This window comes from Apium graveolens, chromosome 4 (genome assembly GCF_009905375.1).
Source record: "Apium graveolens cultivar Ventura chromosome 4, ASM990537v1, whole genome shotgun sequence".
Taxonomy (NCBI): domain Eukaryota; kingdom Viridiplantae; phylum Streptophyta; class Magnoliopsida; order Apiales; family Apiaceae; genus Apium; species Apium graveolens.
This window is the reverse complement of record NC_133650.1, coordinates 8729780-8749643: the sequence shown is the minus strand read 5'-3', so window position 1 is coordinate 8749643 and position 19864 is coordinate 8729780. Positions and strand designations below refer to the sequence as shown.

The 19864-nt window shown below is 35.1% G+C and overlaps 5 protein-coding genes across 6 annotated transcripts; 2 read left to right on the top strand and 3 right to left on the bottom strand.

Annotated features, from left to right (window-relative positions):
- Positions 1 to 3614: 3614 nt before the first annotated feature.
- LOC141718288 (uncharacterized) lies at positions 3615 to 4118 on the top strand. The gene has a single exon (XM_074520672.1). It carries the CDS (start codon positions 3615 to 3617, stop codon positions 4116 to 4118), a length of 504 nt encoding a protein of 167 aa, XP_074376773.1.
- Positions 4119 to 4546: 428 nt separating this feature from the next.
- LOC141718287 (inactive leucine-rich repeat receptor-like serine/threonine-protein kinase At1g60630) lies at positions 4547 to 6770 on the bottom strand. The gene is made up of 2 exons (XM_074520671.1): positions 5492 to 6770; positions 4547 to 5172 (listed from the first exon to the last, which is right to left on the bottom strand). Exons 1-2 carry the CDS (start codon positions 6768 to 6770, stop codon positions 4610 to 4612), a joined length of 1842 nt encoding a protein of 613 aa, XP_074376772.1. The 3' UTR covers positions 4547 to 4609.
- A 1360-nt stretch (positions 6771 to 8130) lies between these two features.
- LOC141717672 (protease Do-like 9) lies at positions 8131 to 13306 on the bottom strand. Its single transcript, XM_074519845.1, has 9 exons — positions 12618 to 13306; positions 11647 to 11846; positions 11384 to 11564; positions 10493 to 10684; positions 9997 to 10229; positions 8998 to 9099; positions 8846 to 8896; positions 8647 to 8751; positions 8131 to 8570 (listed from the first exon to the last, which is right to left on the bottom strand). The coding sequence occupies exons 1-9, from the start codon at positions 13129 to 13131 to the stop codon at positions 8475 to 8477; spliced, it is 1674 nt and encodes a 557-aa protein (XP_074375946.1). The 5' UTR covers positions 13132 to 13306; the 3' UTR covers positions 8131 to 8474.
- Positions 13307 to 13930: 624 nt separating this feature from the next.
- On the top strand, positions 13931 to 14596 carry LOC141718285 (uncharacterized). The gene has a single exon (XM_074520670.1). It carries the CDS (start codon positions 13931 to 13933, stop codon positions 14594 to 14596), a length of 666 nt encoding a protein of 221 aa, XP_074376771.1.
- Positions 14597 to 16954: 2358 nt separating this feature from the next.
- On the bottom strand, positions 16955 to 19453 carry LOC141716642 (uncharacterized). Of its 2 annotated transcripts, none has more exons than XM_074518834.1 (4): positions 19216 to 19324; positions 18861 to 19043; positions 18392 to 18549; positions 16955 to 17400 (listed from the first exon to the last, which is right to left on the bottom strand). In XM_074518834.1, exons 2-4 carry the CDS (start codon positions 19024 to 19026, stop codon positions 17293 to 17295), a joined length of 432 nt encoding a protein of 143 aa, XP_074374935.1. In that variant the 5' UTR covers positions 19027 to 19043; positions 19216 to 19324; the 3' UTR covers positions 16955 to 17292. The 2 variants fall into 2 exon arrangements, with proteins under 2 accessions (XP_074374935.1, XP_074374934.1); XM_074518833.1 differs by lacking the exon at positions 19216 to 19324 and adding an exon at positions 19354 to 19453 and having other exon boundaries at positions 16956 to 17400.
- Between the last annotated feature and the right edge of the window lie 411 nt (positions 19454 to 19864).

The window sequence follows — 19864 nt, the reverse complement described above, 5'->3', positions numbered from 1 at the left end:
GGTCTTCTTCGGGAATCATGCTGCCAAGTAAATGCAAGTGCATACCTTTAATTTTAAAGTAATAAGGGACACTTCCCCTGTTTATCGTGCGATCAAATTTCCCACCACTTGAACACATTGTAAACATAGAGGTGTACGCGCGAATATTTGTAGAGCTGGCAATTCGTGTCATTCGTATACTTTCGTGTCGTGTACTTTCGTGTTTCATGTAGTGAAGGGCAAACACATATCCGACCCGTTTAGCATTCGTGTGTATAAGGGTAAACACATATCCGTAACTCATTGTTTCGTGTACATTTCGTGTATAAAATAAATAAATTAATTAATTAATTAATATATAAAATATTATATAGTTTGATATAATTTTACATTTATATATATTAAAAATATATATATTTACATATAATGGTATATTTTTGGATATATTTTATAAATATATATGAATTTTATGTATATATATAATATTATAGTAATATATATTTATATAAATGAATATATAAATATTATAAAATTTATTAAAAAAATTATTATTTCGTGTCGTGTCGTGTATCCAAGGGTAAACACATATCTGTACCCGTTTATTTTTTGTGTTCTTTCGTGTCGTGTACTTTCGTATTCGTGTACCAAAAAGCTGAACACGTATCCATTTATATCGTGTCGTTCTCGTGTCGTTTTATCGTGTCGTATACCAAATTGTCAGCTCTAAATATTTGGCATAAAATGTGAAGCTCCATCACTGTTGCCAAGCAGACTTTTTAATGGTTCTGGGGCTTCTTTTTCTGTAGGTAACCTCATTTGACCATTCTTGCAACATAAGGAAAATGTAGGCTGAGCATACTTTTGTAGCTTGTTGTTTCGCTCATTATTCCAAATAATGGCACCACACATATTGCAAATGTAATATGGACCTCGAAAATTCATGTAACCTGCCCACAAATCTGAATTATCTGTGTTGTCGTTGTTTAAATTTATATTTCAACGTGGTATGTTAGGACATGACTGAAACAATAAAATTGAGCAAAACACAATCAAAGCGTTATACAATCATGTCACCAATCTTCATCCAATAATTCTTCTTCTAAATGATTAACTTCATCAGCCTCATTAAAACTGTCAAACAAATTTTTAATTCCAGATGATGATCTAGCATCCACCAAATTTGTACCTGGAGCAAAACATACAAACGTTATTTGTGATTAATGAATAATATAAATTTCGGATTATTACATAATTATAAAAATTAAGTAGGAAAATGTGAACAATTCTAAATTGGTCATAGAGTACCTAGTTGAGGTCGACTTTTTACTTGATTTTTCAAAATTGTGCTAATTGATGGACCTCTGGTTCTCTTAGCAGATGAATTAGATAAATCAAAAAGAGGGCTACTAAATCTAATATTTCCATATGCATTTTCTGTCATAAAATGATGAAAACGTTAGTTGTGAAATAGACGAATAAACATAAAAATGTTAAAATCTAGGATGTTGGAGTTCAATTATACCAACTTGGGCCATACTTTTCATTTGATCTTCTAAAACTGTACTCATTAATAGACCTCTTGACATCTTGGCATATGAATTAAATATATCATAAAGAGGGCTCATCGATCTAATATTGCTAGATGCATTTACTGTAATTCAACATTGAAACACATAAAAATAATAAACATTTATACTGAGCTGAAGAACATTGTCCATTTATATTTTTAAACAAGTAATAATTGTATATAAATATCAAGAAAATAATACATTTTGGCGGTGTACTTGTTTCATTCCTGAGCACTCTGCATCTTTTATTAACTGGTGCAACTTGCAATGTATTGGCAATATATAAAAACTGTACCTATGGTTGAATTAAACACTCAAAACCGATAAAAACAAGTAAAGACAAAATGTAGTTTTTTCAAATTTATTACCTGTAGTACAACTCATACCACTTGCATCCGAGGTCCATTGACATCCACGATTCTCATTATTTTCACGAATTACGTGACCATGAGATAGCGGGCTGTCTAATATTAAAAAAATTTAATCCTGTAAATAAAACCTCACACAATAATTAGGATTTAAAATTTGTGGATAAATATACTATTAGAAACACACGACAGCGGAGACTGTGTATTGGTGTTGTGTTTATTAAGTTGGAGGACATTAGAAGATAAATTGTTACTACGGATTTCCTGCGATGAACATGCAAATGAAATCATACAGATATCAGAACTCATACAAACAGAGTGCATATATAAGCCAACATGAACACCAACCAATTGCAGATACATTCTCCTTGTCCTTGGACATATTTGACATGTTAAACATTCTGTATTTCTATTATGTAAAAACCTGTCAAGGACGGAAACACGGTTGGGACGAATAAAACCTGTACATAAATTACCAAATCAAATGACCGTACACAAATATTAAATAAACACTTTCCAGGCTACGTAATGTTCCTGTTGAAGGCATGTGGCTAAGAATTAACATTTACGAAATTGGCAGGAAGATTCATTGCAGAATCAGAAAATATCTGATCATTCACATTAACAAAATTACTATGCTTCGCAACTGCTATAATACATATTTTACAAAACCAAACATCATAACATACATGTTAAACGAACACACAGAGGTACCGATGAATATGTGAAACATAATTACCATAATTAACTTTCTGATACGACCTATCTCGTTTATGCATGTGACGAGATATATTGAACTTCTCCCCATTAGTATGACAGCTATTACCACGATCCATTAACCTGTAAACTCAGGAAAAGATAAACGGATGAGAATTTTATAAATGATTTTGCTTTCTCTCTTCAATAAATCAAAACGAATCAAACGTCAAAACACTGAAACAATGAATATGCGTTCATAGCTTCATTAGGGTAGGAGAAGATAAGATTCATTAGGAGAAAAAATTGTGAAAATTTTTGAATTTCAAAATAGGTTAGCGTATGATATGGACATGTGATTCTAATGATATGGGGGCTCTTTAATTCTTTACTAATTTTTAATTGCAAGAAAATGATATATATTTCCTTATATGTATTAATACCTATTTTTTAATTAGTTTAAAATAGCTAAACGGGTCGACCTACAGTCAAATCTAAATTTGTCCGACTCCTTCTTTAACACACATTAACGATATTTAGATTTTAGATATCTTTTTTGAAAGTAACATTTTAGATAAATTAATACTGGATTATAAAATTAACAAAAGATTTTTTTCGAAAGTACAATATTTTAATCAATATCATGCTGGCTGGCCCCACTACAGAAGCACCAATAGAATTAAACAAAGCCCCTGCCACCTAAGCGCCAGTCATATAACAGCCCCACTAAAGCCCACTAACATTTCTGTAACCGGCATTTCCCGGTCAAGGTTAAATTTTCTCTATTATAGCCGTTAAAAGAAACTAAATCTCCGCTTACAGCTGGGCATTTTAAAATTTTCGATTACCAATTTACAGATGGATAGACTCAGACATTAGTGTGTTTATTTATAATTTCCATCGAAACAGAAATTAACAAAGCCTCCGTTTGTTCGTCGAAAAATAACTTCGTTTCGGAAAATAATACGAATTTATTTTCCGAAACGACTAAGTTTTGTTGATAATGGCGATGAATAGCCATGAATTTTCATCTATAGATATAGAATCAGTTGAAGAAGATGCACAATCGGAGATGATCTTCGCTAAACGGCGCTGTTGTTTCTGCTTACCGTACTTGAACTCGCCGGAAAAATCATCTCCGGCCGCCGGAAGTCGGTGGTGGAGCAAATCCCGGTCATCGGAAAGTGAGGATGGAATCTGGACTCGTGGAATTAACTCGGTTAAGAAGGTTCGGGAGTGGTCGGAGATTGTCGCCGGACCGAAGTGGAAGACGTTTATTCGGCGGTTTAATCGGAGTAATAATAAGAGTAGTTTGGGGAGTAGTAAGAGTTCGAAGTTTCAGTATGATCCGTTGAGTTATGCGCTAAATTTTGATGAAGGACCGGGAACGAATGGCGATTCGGATCAGGTTGATGATTATTTGTTTCGCAATTTCTCGTCGAGATATGCTAATGTGGTGAAAGGAGGATCGGTGGAGGATGTGAAGGATGCGAAGAATTTGATTTGAAGATTGCGAGGATTGGATTAAAAGTAGTGTTGTTTCTCTCACATTAGAATTTTGTTTTTCGTAAGATGGAGAATATATTTTTTGATGTATAAATGAATAAATGATTCGATTGATTTAATTATGTTAAGATTACAATGCTCTTGAATTCGAGTTTATTTTGTATTGAATTAAATTTTAACAAGCTAAATATGTATTTATTGCGAGATTAAAGGATGGCGAAGGATTAAAGTAGTGTTATTTCTATGTATTAGAATTTATTTTACGTAAGATGGAGAATATATTTTTTGATGTATGAATGAGTGCATATGAAATATGAATAAATGAATGAATTATTTGATTGAATGAATTATATTACGATTACAATGTTTTTGAATTTGAGATTCATACGGAATTATTTGAAAGCGAACAGCTAAATATTATTTATCGCGAGATCAGAAGATATGATGAACTAAAATGTGTGAAAGCATGTTTTGCGAAAATGTAAATGTAGGTTAACAGCTAATGGATCTTTCTTCTTCTTCCTTTATAGAGTTGATCATGTCTGCAACTTGATTCATATTTGGCCTGGCATCTGGCAAAACATTTATGCACTTTAGGGCGACCTGCAAGAGATTTACGATCCTTTCTTCACTAGCACCTTCTGCAGCGAGGGACTTGTCGAATACTTGAACCATCCATTCTTCTTTTGCCACTGAATGTACCCATCTAGCCAAATCAGGCCCTCTATTTTGAGCTACTTGTCCTGTTAGCAGTTCTAGAAGAATTTCACCGAAGCTATTGATGTCATTCTTGAAGGTGTATGGATGACCGACATCAGGACTATCAGTTTGTATGTTGTTGGCTTTTGTTTTGGTTTCCATGTGAACTACCATTAGGCCGTATTCACTAATGCATGCTTCCATATCCTCATTCAGCATGATGTTGGATGATTTCAGATTGCCATGAGCTATTCCATCATCACCGAGCTCCTCGTGCATGAAAGCCAGGGCCTCAGAAATGCTAGCGGCCATGTTTAGTCTGCTTCCCCAGTTGAGCATTTGCCCATTGTGTAAACCTGGTATTAGAAATGAGCCATTAATATACTGGACTAAGGTAGATACTTTAGATGTATGATTATCGTAAGAAACCCGCAGTCGCTATCATTCGGGTGCACACTGGATAAACCCTACGGGCTCACGCAATAGCCTGCAAACCACGTGAAGCAAGGTAAAACGCATTTACGTGACAGACTCTGGCTCATGTGCCATAATCATAATTCTCCTTCCGTGGGATTCGAACTTGTGACCAAGAGTATAGTTATATTTCTTTAACCAACTGAGTCAACCATTGTGGGCTGAAAGATGAAGTTTAAGAGTATAGAAGGAGAGATTTACCGTGAAGGATTCTGAAGAGACTTCCATTTCGCTGATATTCATAAACTAAGAGCTTCTCTTCCTTGGAGCAATAATAGGCAACAATTGGGAGTACTTTTGGATGTAACACTTGGCCAACCCTCTGCATTTTCTTCTTGAAGTCGTCTTTAGTAATCGGCCAGTCCTTGATCCTCTTTACAACCAGGTTCACGCCACCATTAGGCGTGACTTTGTAGAGGCTTCCATGTTTCCCTCGTCCAAGTAATTCTGCTGGAGCTCGAAGTAGATCATCAAATTTCATCCCATTCACCATTGGAGTAGAAACCACAACTAGGGATGATGCAGCACTTCCCGTTTCAGCAGATGTCAGTGAAAATTCGGACCTATTTCCTCCTGTCATAAAATTAGTGGTAGTAGCATCACTATCATCTCTCCTTACTTCCCTTGGAGAGATCTTAACCTTATTCTTAGATTTCCTTTTCTTGACCATAATGAAAGCAACGAAAAGCACTACAATCAACGCAAGAACAGCGTAGCCAGAGTACATAAGAAACTGACTCAATGAAGATTGCGATCCCTTTCCAGGCGGGGGAGAAACAATTGGACATACGTTTGAAAGTGGCTTTCCACACAATCCAGGATTACCTAAAAAGCTTCTGTTGCCGAGACGAACAGCAACATCAGGAATTGGGCCACTAAGATTGTTATTAGAGACATTGAGTTCTACTAAATTCGAAAACTCCAGTTGAGGTATCCCTCCAGTAAACTGATTGTTTTCAGCCAGATAACTTAACAAGCCAGTTACCTTTGACATATCAGGCAACTCTCCAGTGAAGTTGTTATGTGATACATTAAACCTTTTCAGATTACTCAACTCGGAGACAGAATCAGGAATTGATCCCGAAAAACGATTGTCACTTAAATACAAGTGAGTCAGGTTTTTGCAGCCTGATATTTCTTCTCCTAATTCTCCAGCAATATTGTTTTTAACAAGGCTCAAAACAAGAAGTGTACTAGTCTGGCAAAGAGACTCAGCATCAAGCACTCCAGTAAGATTATACTCATCAAGAACAATCTTTTTCACGAAATTTAAGCTAGTATCACAAGTAACCCCTTCCCACTTATCCGTGCAGGGGTTGGAAGTATCATTCCATCCGAAATTCAAATCTCTTTGAACATTGCCAGGAGAAAGTTTTGCCATGAATTCAACTAACGCTGTTATGACATCCTGTTCTTCTGAGCTGGCCATCGGGAAGAGTACGAACGAAACAAAAACTAATGCTAGAGGGAAAAATGACATTACAGGATTCAGAACAGAAGCTGTTTGCGATTATTTTCAAGAACCTTGTTTGACAGTAAATGGTAGAAATATCCGAGGAGATGATGAATGTGACAATGTTGATGATTCAGGTGACTTGAAAAATTACTTTGAAGAAACTATAATAATGAATGATTGCGAAGAGTTGATATAACCCTACAGAACGGCCTGAGGAAAGCTACATATTTGGAAACGGTTGGTGCCGGCCTGGGGAACTTGTCAATTTCAGACAATTTGGTAAACTGTTTTTGGTGTTTCCTATTTGTAAGAAGTGGTACATTTGGACTGCGTGATGGAAGTAGAGAACAATACAATGGTCTTGCTACTTCATAATTATTTATAGAGTAAAAGGAATAACACTATAACATTTTATAATGTAAGAAGAATAACAGGAGGACATGTGAAACATCACCATCCTGCAAAATTGATGCGCTGCTGATGGTATCAAGTTGGATGAGAATGTAAATATGTAATCGCCAACTTAGTACTGTTATACTCCAGTTTTTGAAAATCAATTCTTATAAATGCTTTGAGGCGCAAAAAAAAATTACAAAAAATTGTTACAAAATGATGTGGAATGAATGATGTGGCAGTATAGAATTAGAATAATTTAATAGGTGTTGTTAGTGTCAATGCAGGGATGTCAATAAAAATCCGGCAAATGTCATTTTGTAATTATTTTGAAAATTAATTTTGTACCCCTATTTTTCGTTAAGTAGAGCTTAATTATTATATAGAGTCCAATGTACGTTAACAAGAGAACTTTGGTTCTGGTTACAACTCCCTTCTATACGAGAGAGGCAAGGTCCGGAGTCACGGAGTGGTGTTCATGGATTCGGTTGGCCGGGTTGTATTCATTTTTATAACCCGCTCTAATTACATCGGTTTAAAAATGTTGGAAGCTGATCGTGGTCGGTCATCTAAAAAGACATACATCTCCGCTGTTCTTTTTTATAGCATTTTCCTGGAAATTAGGGCTTATTTCTGAAGAAAGAGTCCTTCAAACACAGACTTTTACAAGTTCATAAACTATTATAAGACCTTTTCACCACTTGCTAGCCTAACCAATCCGGCTAATTCTGTTTACTATTAGTAGTAACAAGGAACCTAGAAGTTTCACACGAGCAGCACATATACAGACAGAAAAGGATCAAGGTCAAATAGTTTTTCTTTTAATATAGAAGATTTAGTCCGAAACTTGTAAACAAATACCTTAGTATGAATCTGTAGTTTCCCAAATGTAGTTGTCAGTCTAATCCTACACAAATTTAACTGTGTCACAGGCCATAGTGCCCGGAAGAACTTCTATCATCACAACTCTACAAGATTTAAGGGTCCAAAATAGGAAAGTCACAAGAAACTTAATACTGATTTCAAATCTGGTGTAGCTCCAACCCTGATTACCCAGACTTGCAATATCTAAAACTAAAAGCTTCTATCAACCTCAATTTCGACATAATAATATAATATTACTAAAAAAGTTGCAAGCGCAAAGAAATTGACAAAGAAAAAAAAGTTGCAAGCGCAAATTATATATAGCAACTACCAGAGAAAACACTTTTTTTCCAAGGCTCGGCCTCAACATGGAACTAGATCTGGTTCGAGCTGGAGCTGGAGACCAAGGGGTTTGTTAAGGATGAAACATATGACCCCATCTTGAAAGGAATCACCGTTATAGGAGCCTAATCACTTAAGATCGTCAGACATGGCTGAGGGTATACAATGTGTCGTTAGGATGTCTAAGGTCGCCGCTTTCGCTGTCTTTGTCTGAAGGACAACAATCTGCACAATAATATAAATTAAAAAACAATATTTGGAATAGACGCATTGAAGAGGAGGAAGAGAGAAGAAGACTTACCTGCTCGTATTCCAAATCGAATTTCAAAAATTCAGCATCACAATTCTCTACCATGCTGGCCAAGCTCTTTAGATTCTTCACAGGTTGACCGTTAAAAGCAAGAACCTAGATGTATGTAATGAAGCAAAACCAACATGCGTTAAACAGATGAGACAATATATCGCAGGCAATAACACTTGCATGGTCAATTAAAACTGACCTGGGTGTTGACAATGTCCTCATATCCAATATTAATATCAGCAACGAGCACCTTTAGAAGAATTTGAAAAAAATGTAACATATAAGGTTACAATTATGATAAAACCTACATTCAACAATAGCACAGGTTAAAAAAATAATCAATGAAGGAACCTGAGAAATCACAACAATCTGTTCATCAGGAAATTGAGGCATTTCGTGTAAAAGCTTGTCTAACAACTTGACTGGAGCTTCGAGATCATAGTCCTTTCCATACTGAGTAAGCACGCAAAAAGAGTTTTTATTAGGTAACAGAAAAATTATAATCATTACATAAATAATTCTGTCACATGGTAAATTATGCAATTGTAAAGCAATTTTTCTTTAAGTGGCAATGGAGGCTACGGAGCATCATAACTGGCAAGCCACCTACTCATTAACGCCCAAATTAGAGTTTTTAAAGCTCGTAAACCTTGAAATATTTCTTTGGAGCTGGAAATCAACAAACTACTGACTAATAGGTACAGCTATCTAGTTGTTTTTAAGGAAGGAACATGAAGGAGGCCTCGTGTAGCAAACTAAAATCTTGTATAATTCAAAGGGAACTTTCATTTGAAAACAAGACCCTCGGAAATTCTTAGAATAGTCATCACACCAGAATCTAGATGCTATATTCTGATCTTTGCATCAGAATCCATTTAAAAACTTGTGCCTGTTTCAACTTTCATCCGAGGTATTTTCTAGAATATTTGAGATTCTGTTTCTCCCTGTTTTACTGCCATCATCTAGAACTTCTTTTACTACTATCAAGCAACAAGCATTATCGCCTCTAATCATATGTCTAAATAGTGGTTACCTAAACCTGAGGGAAAAAATTATAGAAAAATTACCGAATATGATTTAGCACACAAACAACTAGTAGTAGGTAAAAGCCCTGTCCTTGTTTCAATCACTTTTCAAATAATTCTTAAGAGACGGAGATCTTAACTACTACTTTCTTAATCATAATCTCAAGTGCCTCTAAAATTTAGATCAGTATTACAAGGGAAGAAACATAATGCTCAAAAGAAAATATGCAAGTGATACCTTGATTTAGCTGGTATTTGAACTATTCTAACCACAAACACACACACATATCCATATTTGTTTAGAAAGTATTGGATGGTTGTGTACCTCAGAACGAAGATATGGAACTGATACGGTTGTAAAAACAAATCCTGCAATAATGTAATACGAAGGGGGTCTTCCTTTGTTGTGAGCTGGAATCAACTTTCTGTGCGACTCAAGTTTGATATCAAATGTAAGTGTTTCAGAGTTGCGCAGAACTTTGATTGCTGCACATTCTCCCGTATATTTCTGTGAAACGAGATAACTAAAACCTATTCTCTCTCCATGCCTAAAAGGAACTGAAAATTACAAAAAAGTAAATTAGTAGGAAATATATAATATCCCTGGGTTAAACAAACGTGCTTATCTAAACAAAACTACTATACTGAATAAAATGGAATCTCTTATGTGGAAAGCAGACACTCTGCAACTACCCGAATAAGTAGAACCAGCAAGAAAGATAATACAGATACTTAAAACTCGGACTGCCTAAAATTACAGAGACACTAGCACTAAAAACCATTAATCAAATCGGTGTAGTAAGCAATGAAAAAGCTCCTACCTGTCCCATCATTAGCAATATCAACCCCATCAAAACTTAGTATGATATCTGATGGCTTTAAAACTTGAAATGCTGGTGCAGTCGGATCAATTCTTTTTATTCGAACACCCTTTTGATTAGATTTCATCCCTACTGACATGCGCAGATCTGGATTTTCCATCTTCTGCCATTCAATCCCAAGAAGAGGGAAGCCTGGTTTAACAAACATTGAAGTTAAAAGTAACAAACTGCAGAAGGAGGTGATCAGAATAAAATAGATAACAAACAGAACATTTTAGAAGACAAGAAGCTAAACTGTTAATATACATCTAAACAAAAAATTTTGCAACTAAAACAAAGCTACTCACAAAACTTACAAATTACTAACAAGTTCAAACTACACATCAGATAACAGCACACTGCAAACAAGTTCAAAATACAGTCGGATAACAGCGCATTGCAGTCGCACAGTGTCGGTTATTTTCACAATGTAGAAGTTAGGATACTTAAAATGTAATTACATGCATTACAGCGTAGAAGTAGGGATGTGCATCTGACTAAGTTATTTTTCCCTCCGTCCCGTTCAATTGTATATAGTTTCCTTTTTGGGACGTCTCTCTCAATTGTATACATTCCAAAAATAATAAAGTTTTATAATATAAAAATAAGTACTATCCACTCACATCCACTGCACTCACTTCATACATTACATATTAATCGGTCCCACCACTTTATCCCCTTTTCTTACTTAAATTACACTTTTTCTTAACCTCCGTGCCACGCCCCATATGTATACTAGTGGGTGGGACGGAGGGAGTAAGTATTGCTTACTGGTACTAATATACTAACACATGAATAGATGGACTGTAAGCCATTTTAAAACAATCTGATTAGTGAGTTTTCAGAACATACCAGTATATCCTCCATTTTTCTCATAATCTTGGATGAAGTGCCTGATGACTGGTGTTGGAATGACATATCCTATATTCTCAGCATCTTCATGTTTAAGGGATTGAAAAGCAATACCCACACACAAACCCCTGTCATTGAAGGCAGGTCCACCAGAATTCCCAGAGTTGATAGCTGCATCAATCTGTTAACAGTTTGAGTTGTGAGTCTAATTCCAGATGCAATCAAATATCTGTACACATTTAAAATAAAAATAAAATATCTACCTGCAGTCCAAGAAGCTCAGTGGACACATGCGCATATGATAAAATCTCTATGCGTGAAACCACTCCACTTGTAACAGATATCGTATCTCCACCAATTGGGTAACCCACAACTGTCACTGCATCTTGAAGTGTAGGTAAATCCCCAAATTCCACCGGCGACACCCCTTCCCAGAACTCATCATCAGCCACGGTAAGCATAGCTGCAACATAACTTATAACCTCAACATCATAAATATAAAAAAACCATCAACACACAGACTCGCATTCATCTTTGACACTAACTCGCATAACCAATACCGCACACACATGAATATATGTAAGTTCCTAAAAAGCATTATGCAAACCGCTCCGGGTTCGAAAACAGATTCCATTCATTATGAAGCTGCCAATGGATTATGTAATTGTATGCCACTGGCAAAACTGACTGAAAAACAAAATACACATCCTAAACACAATCACCAAAACCTAGTTGCCTCATACCAAATAGTGAATCGTAAGATCAAAAATAAACTCCTTCCGTCCCGCTGGATAGTTTACATGCACTGTTTGCACGTATTTCGAGGCTTCAATAAAGTATAGTTTCATAATGTTTTTTTTATTTTATTTTTTTGAATAAAAGTTTAAACATGAAACTTTTTTTCATAATTTTTTTAAAAAAAAATATTATGGATGTATACTTTAAACGAGCATTGAAAAGCGTACCGAAAAGTAACGTAAACAATCCCGTGGAACTGAGGGAGTATTATACAGTCAAAATTGAAATAGTAAAACAAACTATTCTAAATTAGCTCCACACAAAATAGTAGAATGTAATATTATGGATTACTATTATTATCGGCATTCATCAATACACAAATACAATTAATCCTTTAACAATCGCAGTTTATATCAAGCAAACCGAAACAGTTTATATCAAGCAAACCGAAACATAACAAAATGTACACAAACTTAACATCATCCTCATTTCTCACCGATATCGCATTCAGTCCCAATAGCAAGCACGGTAGCTAAATACTTAGTATCCGAGCCGCGTTTCTTCAACTTAACCTGCGTATGATGCTCAACAGAATGCGCATTCGTCAAAACTCTCCTCCCACCAATAACAAACCCGCTACTACTAGAACTAAACTGCCTCTTTCGCTGCCACGGAAGCGAGAAATTAGGATCAGTGTGCACGCAAAACACCTTAACCACCGCTTCCATCGACGGAACAACTTTCGAGACATTGTCCCACTCAGTTAGATTGTTGTGAACTGCTCCATTGCCGTTTGAGTCAATTAATTGTCGTTTTGGAGAAGAGAGTTGAGTGGGCTCGGAGGTTTGGGGTTGTGGGGGGTTACGCGGACGGCCGCGCCGGCGAATTGGGTGGTTGTTGGTGGCGGTGGTGGGGTGGATTGGTTCGATTTTGTTGACAGGGAAAACGGTGTCGTTTTGGGGGTCTAGGGTTTTAGGGGATTGGGTTTTGCGTTTCCGGCCCGGACCCATTTTGTTTGGTTCTTTAGGAGGTGTGTTAAGTATTCTCTAGGAGGTGTGTTAAGTATTCTCTAGGAGGTGTGTTAAGTGTTTGATTCTTTGTGTGTGAGAAATGAGAATGTGTTGTGTTGTGTTGTGTTGTGTTGTGTAAGAGATTGCAGGAGCAACAAGCAAGGTTAGGGCGGGGGACAATACGACGTCGTTCGTTTGTTTGTAAAATCTTGATTATTGTAAATGGAATTTATCAAAAATAACTATGTTTCAAAATAGTTACTCCCTCTCTACCTTAATACATTGCCCATATTGTGAATGACACAAGTTAGTGGTAATTAAAAAATTCAAGTGGCTTAAACAATTATTTTACATGAAAATTTTCAAAAAATAGTGGGAAATATCAACAAATATTCCCGCCTAATTATGAAAACAACCAATCAGATTGCATCATTACATACATACAAATTACGATCAAAATTTACAAGTATAAATTGAAAAAGAAACATCAGATGGCATCATTGCTTTACCCCCTCTGTTCAGAAATGAGTTATACTTTTCCTTTTGATTTGAATGAATCAGCAGAAGAAGACACAAAAGAACTGGAAATCATCATCACAGAAGGTGGGCAAAGCTCAGCTGTGATTCAAGGATGCAAGTAGTAATGTGGCTTCTGAACAATCAGGCAGAGGGGAAACTGAAGCATGGTGCAGTTTAAGAAGTGGCAAATTTGTTCAATGTATCAAGGAGAACAATCAGCACAATATGGAGTACTGCAAAGAGGCAAAAGACAGCAAGTGAGCCATACAACATGTCAACAATGGGTCATAACTCAGGGAGAAAAAGAATACAGGTGCTACCTAATGCAATAACTGAGATAAACATGGGGGACAGAGCATGCATAAGAGACTTGGCAGTACAACTGAAAGTTTCTTCAACTACAGCAAACAGAATGATAAAGAGGGGACTCATTAAACCTCATACAAACCCTTTACATCCTGCTTTGAAAGAGGCAAATCTATTTCAAATGGTTGAATGGGTTCTAAATTTGCTAATGGGAGACACACCAACAATAAAGAGACAATATTATCTCATGTTCAACTTCATACACATTGATGAGAAATGGTTTTATCTAAGCAAAAAATCACAGAGGGTTTACCTGGAAAGAAATGAAAAAGGCAAATACAGGGCAACCAAGTCAAGCAAATTCATACATAAAGTTATGTTCACAGCAGCTGTAGCAAGACCAAGATATAATGCAGAAAATGAGTGTACCTTTGATGGAAAAATAGGCATCTTCCCATTCACTTACCAAGAACCAGCCAAGAGGGCATCCAAATACAGAGCCAAGGGGACAGTTATCACCAAGATAGTTGAATCAGTGGGGAAAAAGGAAACAAGGAACATGTTAATCAATGATATTATACCAGCAATCATGCAGAAATGGCCAGCAAGTGAAGGTCATAAAACTATATACATACAGTAAGACAACGCAAGGACACACATATGCCAAGAATAAACTAAAACAATAATCGAATATACAACAATTGAATAAAAGTACACTAAATCAACAAACGAAGCCGATAAGGACATAAACAATCAAATAAACAGGGATTCATTACAATCGATTTAACCGAATAAATCAAATAAATAACACTAAACCACATCCCCAATTCCTTACAATCGAATACATTCAAATAATCACAGGGCATAAAACAACAATCGAATAAACTAAAACAACAATCGATTTAACAGAATAAATCAAATAAATAACATCAGTCGAAGTAAAATGATTCCTTATAACAACAATCGAATAAACGATTAGGACCGAGAACATGCATCTTCTGAATCGGCCTCAACATCCAATTCGCCGCTCGACGGATCTGGAGCAACCACTAGATCTGAATAAAGAGGGGATGGAGGAGCATCGTTTTGATCCAAGGGGACTTCAATCTCACTTGCATGCAACGCCGATTTAGGATTTTCATCTGATTTCGCCACCGTCTCATCTGATTTGGTCACCGATTCCTCAAAACTATTTGGACCACATCTCAATCGAATATCTTCTCGACTGTAACTGTGTTCCCCATCACATAAATCACCTTTATCACAGTGATTGGGATCGGAGCACTCGTACATATTTGTAGATTCATCATCGGAATCAGAAAACCTGTAATGAACACTCATATTTATGAAGAAGAAAAATTAGGGTTTTGATGGCGGCAGAGAGAAGGGAGAGAAAAGAGAAGAATAAGGGCTCATTTGTTAAATCTGAACTCATATTTTTAAACATGTAAAATATCTGAATGAATTATATTCTGAATAATAATGCACCATGTCATTTGCTAAATAAAAAATTCATGATATCTGAATGATAATATTTATGTTTTTTTAAAAAAAACTTTAATTTTGATTATATTAAGTATTTAAATATCCAATAATTCAATCAACTGTATCCGGTATATACCGCCTGGGGCAGTGTCCGGGGAAGTTATAACTAAAAACAGCTTTATCCTCGTTCCAAAGACTGAAATGTTGTTTTCTCAAAAGACATCTGATTTGTGTGTGCACATATATATGTGTTTTATGTACAAAGTGAAATACAATGATACATAAAAGTATGTAAAAGTAAGCGGGACAATACATTGACCCATAAATTTCTTTATATGGCACTTATCAATGTCGTAAGAACCATCTTACTCCTTAAATCTTAATGTCCTGACCAAAAACTCACACTCGTTACCACATCCAAGATTTAGCGGTAATTTTTTATATTGATTACAATTAACATCGGACATAGTAATTAAGGATTCGCTCAACATCTTGTGGTATTTGGAATCGGCACCGGAATATATATAGGGTAAATAATTCATTAACTAATTTTATGATTTTAATTTAGTTGAGGTAAATTTTTAATTTTATGTAATTTCCACACATTTATTTTATTAAAAATATGTATAAATTAATTTCATACTAAATCAAAACACTCTTTCATGGCACATTTATTCATAATTTAATGAGGTATATGTGTATGATCAAAAATCAAAAATCGTACTAGTATTGCAACAAATTTCAAAAAATAAAGTAGTTTTTAATAGATGAAAGTGGCAAGAGTACGTGAACGATTCAGATGAAAAATTTAGAAGATTTTGGTGTCGTCCAGCAGGGAAAAAGAATTGGCAAATGATTTTAATGAAATAAAAAGAGTCGTTCATTAACAAATGGGGCCTAAGAGTGGGTGGTGAGAGAATGGTGAGAGAATGAGTATAGATAAATAAGTGGGGGAAATAATATAGAATATTTAGATATAATTTTTTTTTTAATGTAATATTTTTTTACTTTTATGTTAAAAGTAGAAAGTGAGAAAAGTAATTTGATTTAAAGTGGGAGGAAAAGTTTTTTAGGAATTTTGGGAGTTATTTTTTACCTTTAGCACTACTCTTTTCAAAAATACCGTTAAAATTGCATATGAGATTGATTGCTCGAAGTTATATATAAGGTTCCAAATGTTATATATAAAGTTACATATTAGTATTTTTGAAAATATTTTCTGCAATATAGGTATTTTTGAAAAAATCCTTAATGTAAATTGGAAAGTGACCAAATTATAGGACTAAATCAATATGTTTTCTTAAAGAAAAATTTTACCTAGAAATTTTAATATTACTATATTTAATATTAATTGTATATGATAGCTCGTTTAAGTGTATTTTGCAAATAGTTTTTAACAAAAGTGTATTTTGCAAATAGTTTTTAACAATGCTTGACAAATGTTCCCTAAAAAAAAATGCTTGACAAATGTTCCCTTAAAAAAAATACTTGACAAATATCAAGAATTATTATGACAATTGATAAATCTTGTTGAGTATGTTTACACAAAGGTACAAGATTATGATTTTAGTCAGATGATAAGAAAATTGATTATACAACTATTAGCTCTAATATGAATTTGAATTTCATCATTTTTATCTGTCATTCATCTGTTGTTGTAGAAATAGAAAATTGTTATACCAAATCTCCCGGCCAAACTTAAATCTTTGATTCACAAGCTGTAAGTTGTCCAGTAATAACGGTACAAATGATTCTTGAAGGTTCCAAAAAAACTGCTTCTTCCGCATGAAGATAATGGTAGCAACTAGCAACACTGACAACAAAAACAGCAGAGTGACTACATAGAGCTGATCACAGAGCATTTATTAGCCTTTTCATTTCAGAAGATCTCCTCGGATCTGGATCTTCAATCGCTCTCTCAGTTAGTACATGCTTGATCCGACACATGGACTTCCTTACCTGCGATAGAACAAGATCAAAATTTAATGACATGCTGTAATCTTTCAAGGACAATTTCTTTCAAGGGGAAACATAGAGTAAATGACTACATGAGGGGGGTTTTGATATATGTAAGTTGTCCCATTTTGTGAGAGAACGGTGTAAAACTCTCAATGTCTTGATATTCCGAAAGCAAAAATAATTAGATTAGAAACAAGCATTCAACAAGAGAACAAGCTGAGAGTGAGACAAGTATAAAAACAATGAAACACAAGTAATTTTTTTTTGTTTTTTTTCAATGGTACTCTTAAAGTCATAATCAGCCACTTCAAGCAACGTTGCAGATACACGTGGTAAACTAGTAATGGAAGTTGCAGTAAATGATTACAGTGGTGACTTCCAAACAAGAAATGGGTTGAGTTGGGTAAAGTTTCCCTACATCATGCCTGCCCCGGTGCCCCCTATGTAAATGAACCATGTAACCCAGAACAAAGCACGATCTGTGATTACAAGTCAGCACATGATTCATTTACGAAATATATGATAACTACACACACAGAATGAACAATGAACTTGATTTCATAAGCAACATATAGAGGGGGGTTTAGTAACATCTAGGCAGGATTGAATGAGGGTTAAACTGGATGATTTAATCATAAAGTTTATGTTTTACAGCTATTATAGACTGAATGAAACTGATACAAGCTAACCGAATCATGAATATTGACCTTAATAAGGCTAAATAATTCATCAAAAACTCTACCTGTCAAACAGAATAGCTAGAAAAGAAGATTCAATTTTGCATTGATGAAACTCATTTAGCTTCCTTTAGTAGTCAAAACAATACATTCATCTCTATCAAAAAGCCAAACAACAGCTACTTCAATTCACTTCCTCATGCAGTGGGTTGAAGCCGTGAAGCTAGACAGTTATGTCCTACAACTCGCAATTTACAGGATACTTCTAGCATAGTTCGTTACTAAATAATAATTTATTTAAAGCATCATAGTACCTTGGGAATACGTTCTGGATTGGGAAACCGTAAATTCTGTGAATTAAGCATCTGACGCTGAGTCATCAACATGTTTTTCTCCTTCAGCAAAACATACCATAGTTTGTGAAGATCATCCCAAGACTTTAAACGTAGTTCGGAAGCCTTCCAACTCCGACCTGAATCAAAATTCTAACCAACTCAATGACTCAATCATATACAACAAAGAAATTAAGGTGTAAAAGGACTTGGCTATTCAAAAATACGGGTAGTTAAAATACGCAAACAGAGATTCATACAATGTTGGACATATCAAATTACGTTTACAAATATCATTTATTCAAGATGCAATTGGATTTTCTGTGTTAACATCGTCTGATCTCTCTATTAACTTGCAACAATATGATATTAACGACTTACTAATAGATAACAATAAAATCCAACTACAATACTACTAAGGAGCCAAAGAAAGAGAGTGAACAAAATCTACCATAGACAACAGGCTTGTCCTCGTCCGGGCTTCTATCAGTCTCAAAAAACTCCTCAAGCGGGTTATGCCCCATCCTAGCCGTAGAAGCAGCAGCAGCTGCCGCAGCTGAACTTTCGGATTTAGCAGCAGTGCAAAGTGTCCTCCCAAATATTCTTGCCAAAAACATGATAGCTCACCAGATCACTGAATAAAAATCAGCCAAGTTAAAGAAACAATTCATGAATAAACTACAAAGCTATAACAAAAATCACGACAGTTGTAAAAAATGCTTTCATTTTAAATTTTGCAATTGCTTCTGTGGGACATAAACAATAATTAAGAAAAACATTAAAGATAGGGTTTCGATTGAATTAACCTTGGAAGCATGTAATTGAAACATTAACAAGAGAGAAAGAGAAGTTAAAGACACATATACAAATACGAACACGTAGATTGTATAATGATGTATAATGTATGTAAAAATGATGGTAAGGATTAAGGAACAAGTACTAACCTGCGGAAGATGTATTCAGTTCGAACTGGTTCAGTTGTAGAACAGACATGAGTTAAAGACTTCGAAATGTATTTTTATGTTATTGTACTGTATGTTAAAAGTACCGATCCAGTTCAGGCCCAAATATAAGCCCGGTTCACTTTATCAATTTTTACGGTCCAATCCAGCTTCCAAGCTCTAGCCGCGTCATAATCAAACTCGTGACCTCACAAAAGAAAATTACGAGCTTAGGGATGTTAATTTGTATCGAACCGATTGATATCCGATTTGTATCGATTCAGTCGAATTTTAATGAACTAGAATATTTTGGATCTCTGATTTGATTTTTAAACTCGAACTATTTTCGGGTCCAGTTTGAGTTTAAGGCATAATGTTTCGAATCCGACCCGAAAACCCAAAACTCATTTTCTTCCGATCTGAACCCGAACATGACCCGATCCGAAACCCGTATTAATATATAAATAATATTTTACATATACATGTGTAAGTAGTTCATTAGAATATATAATAT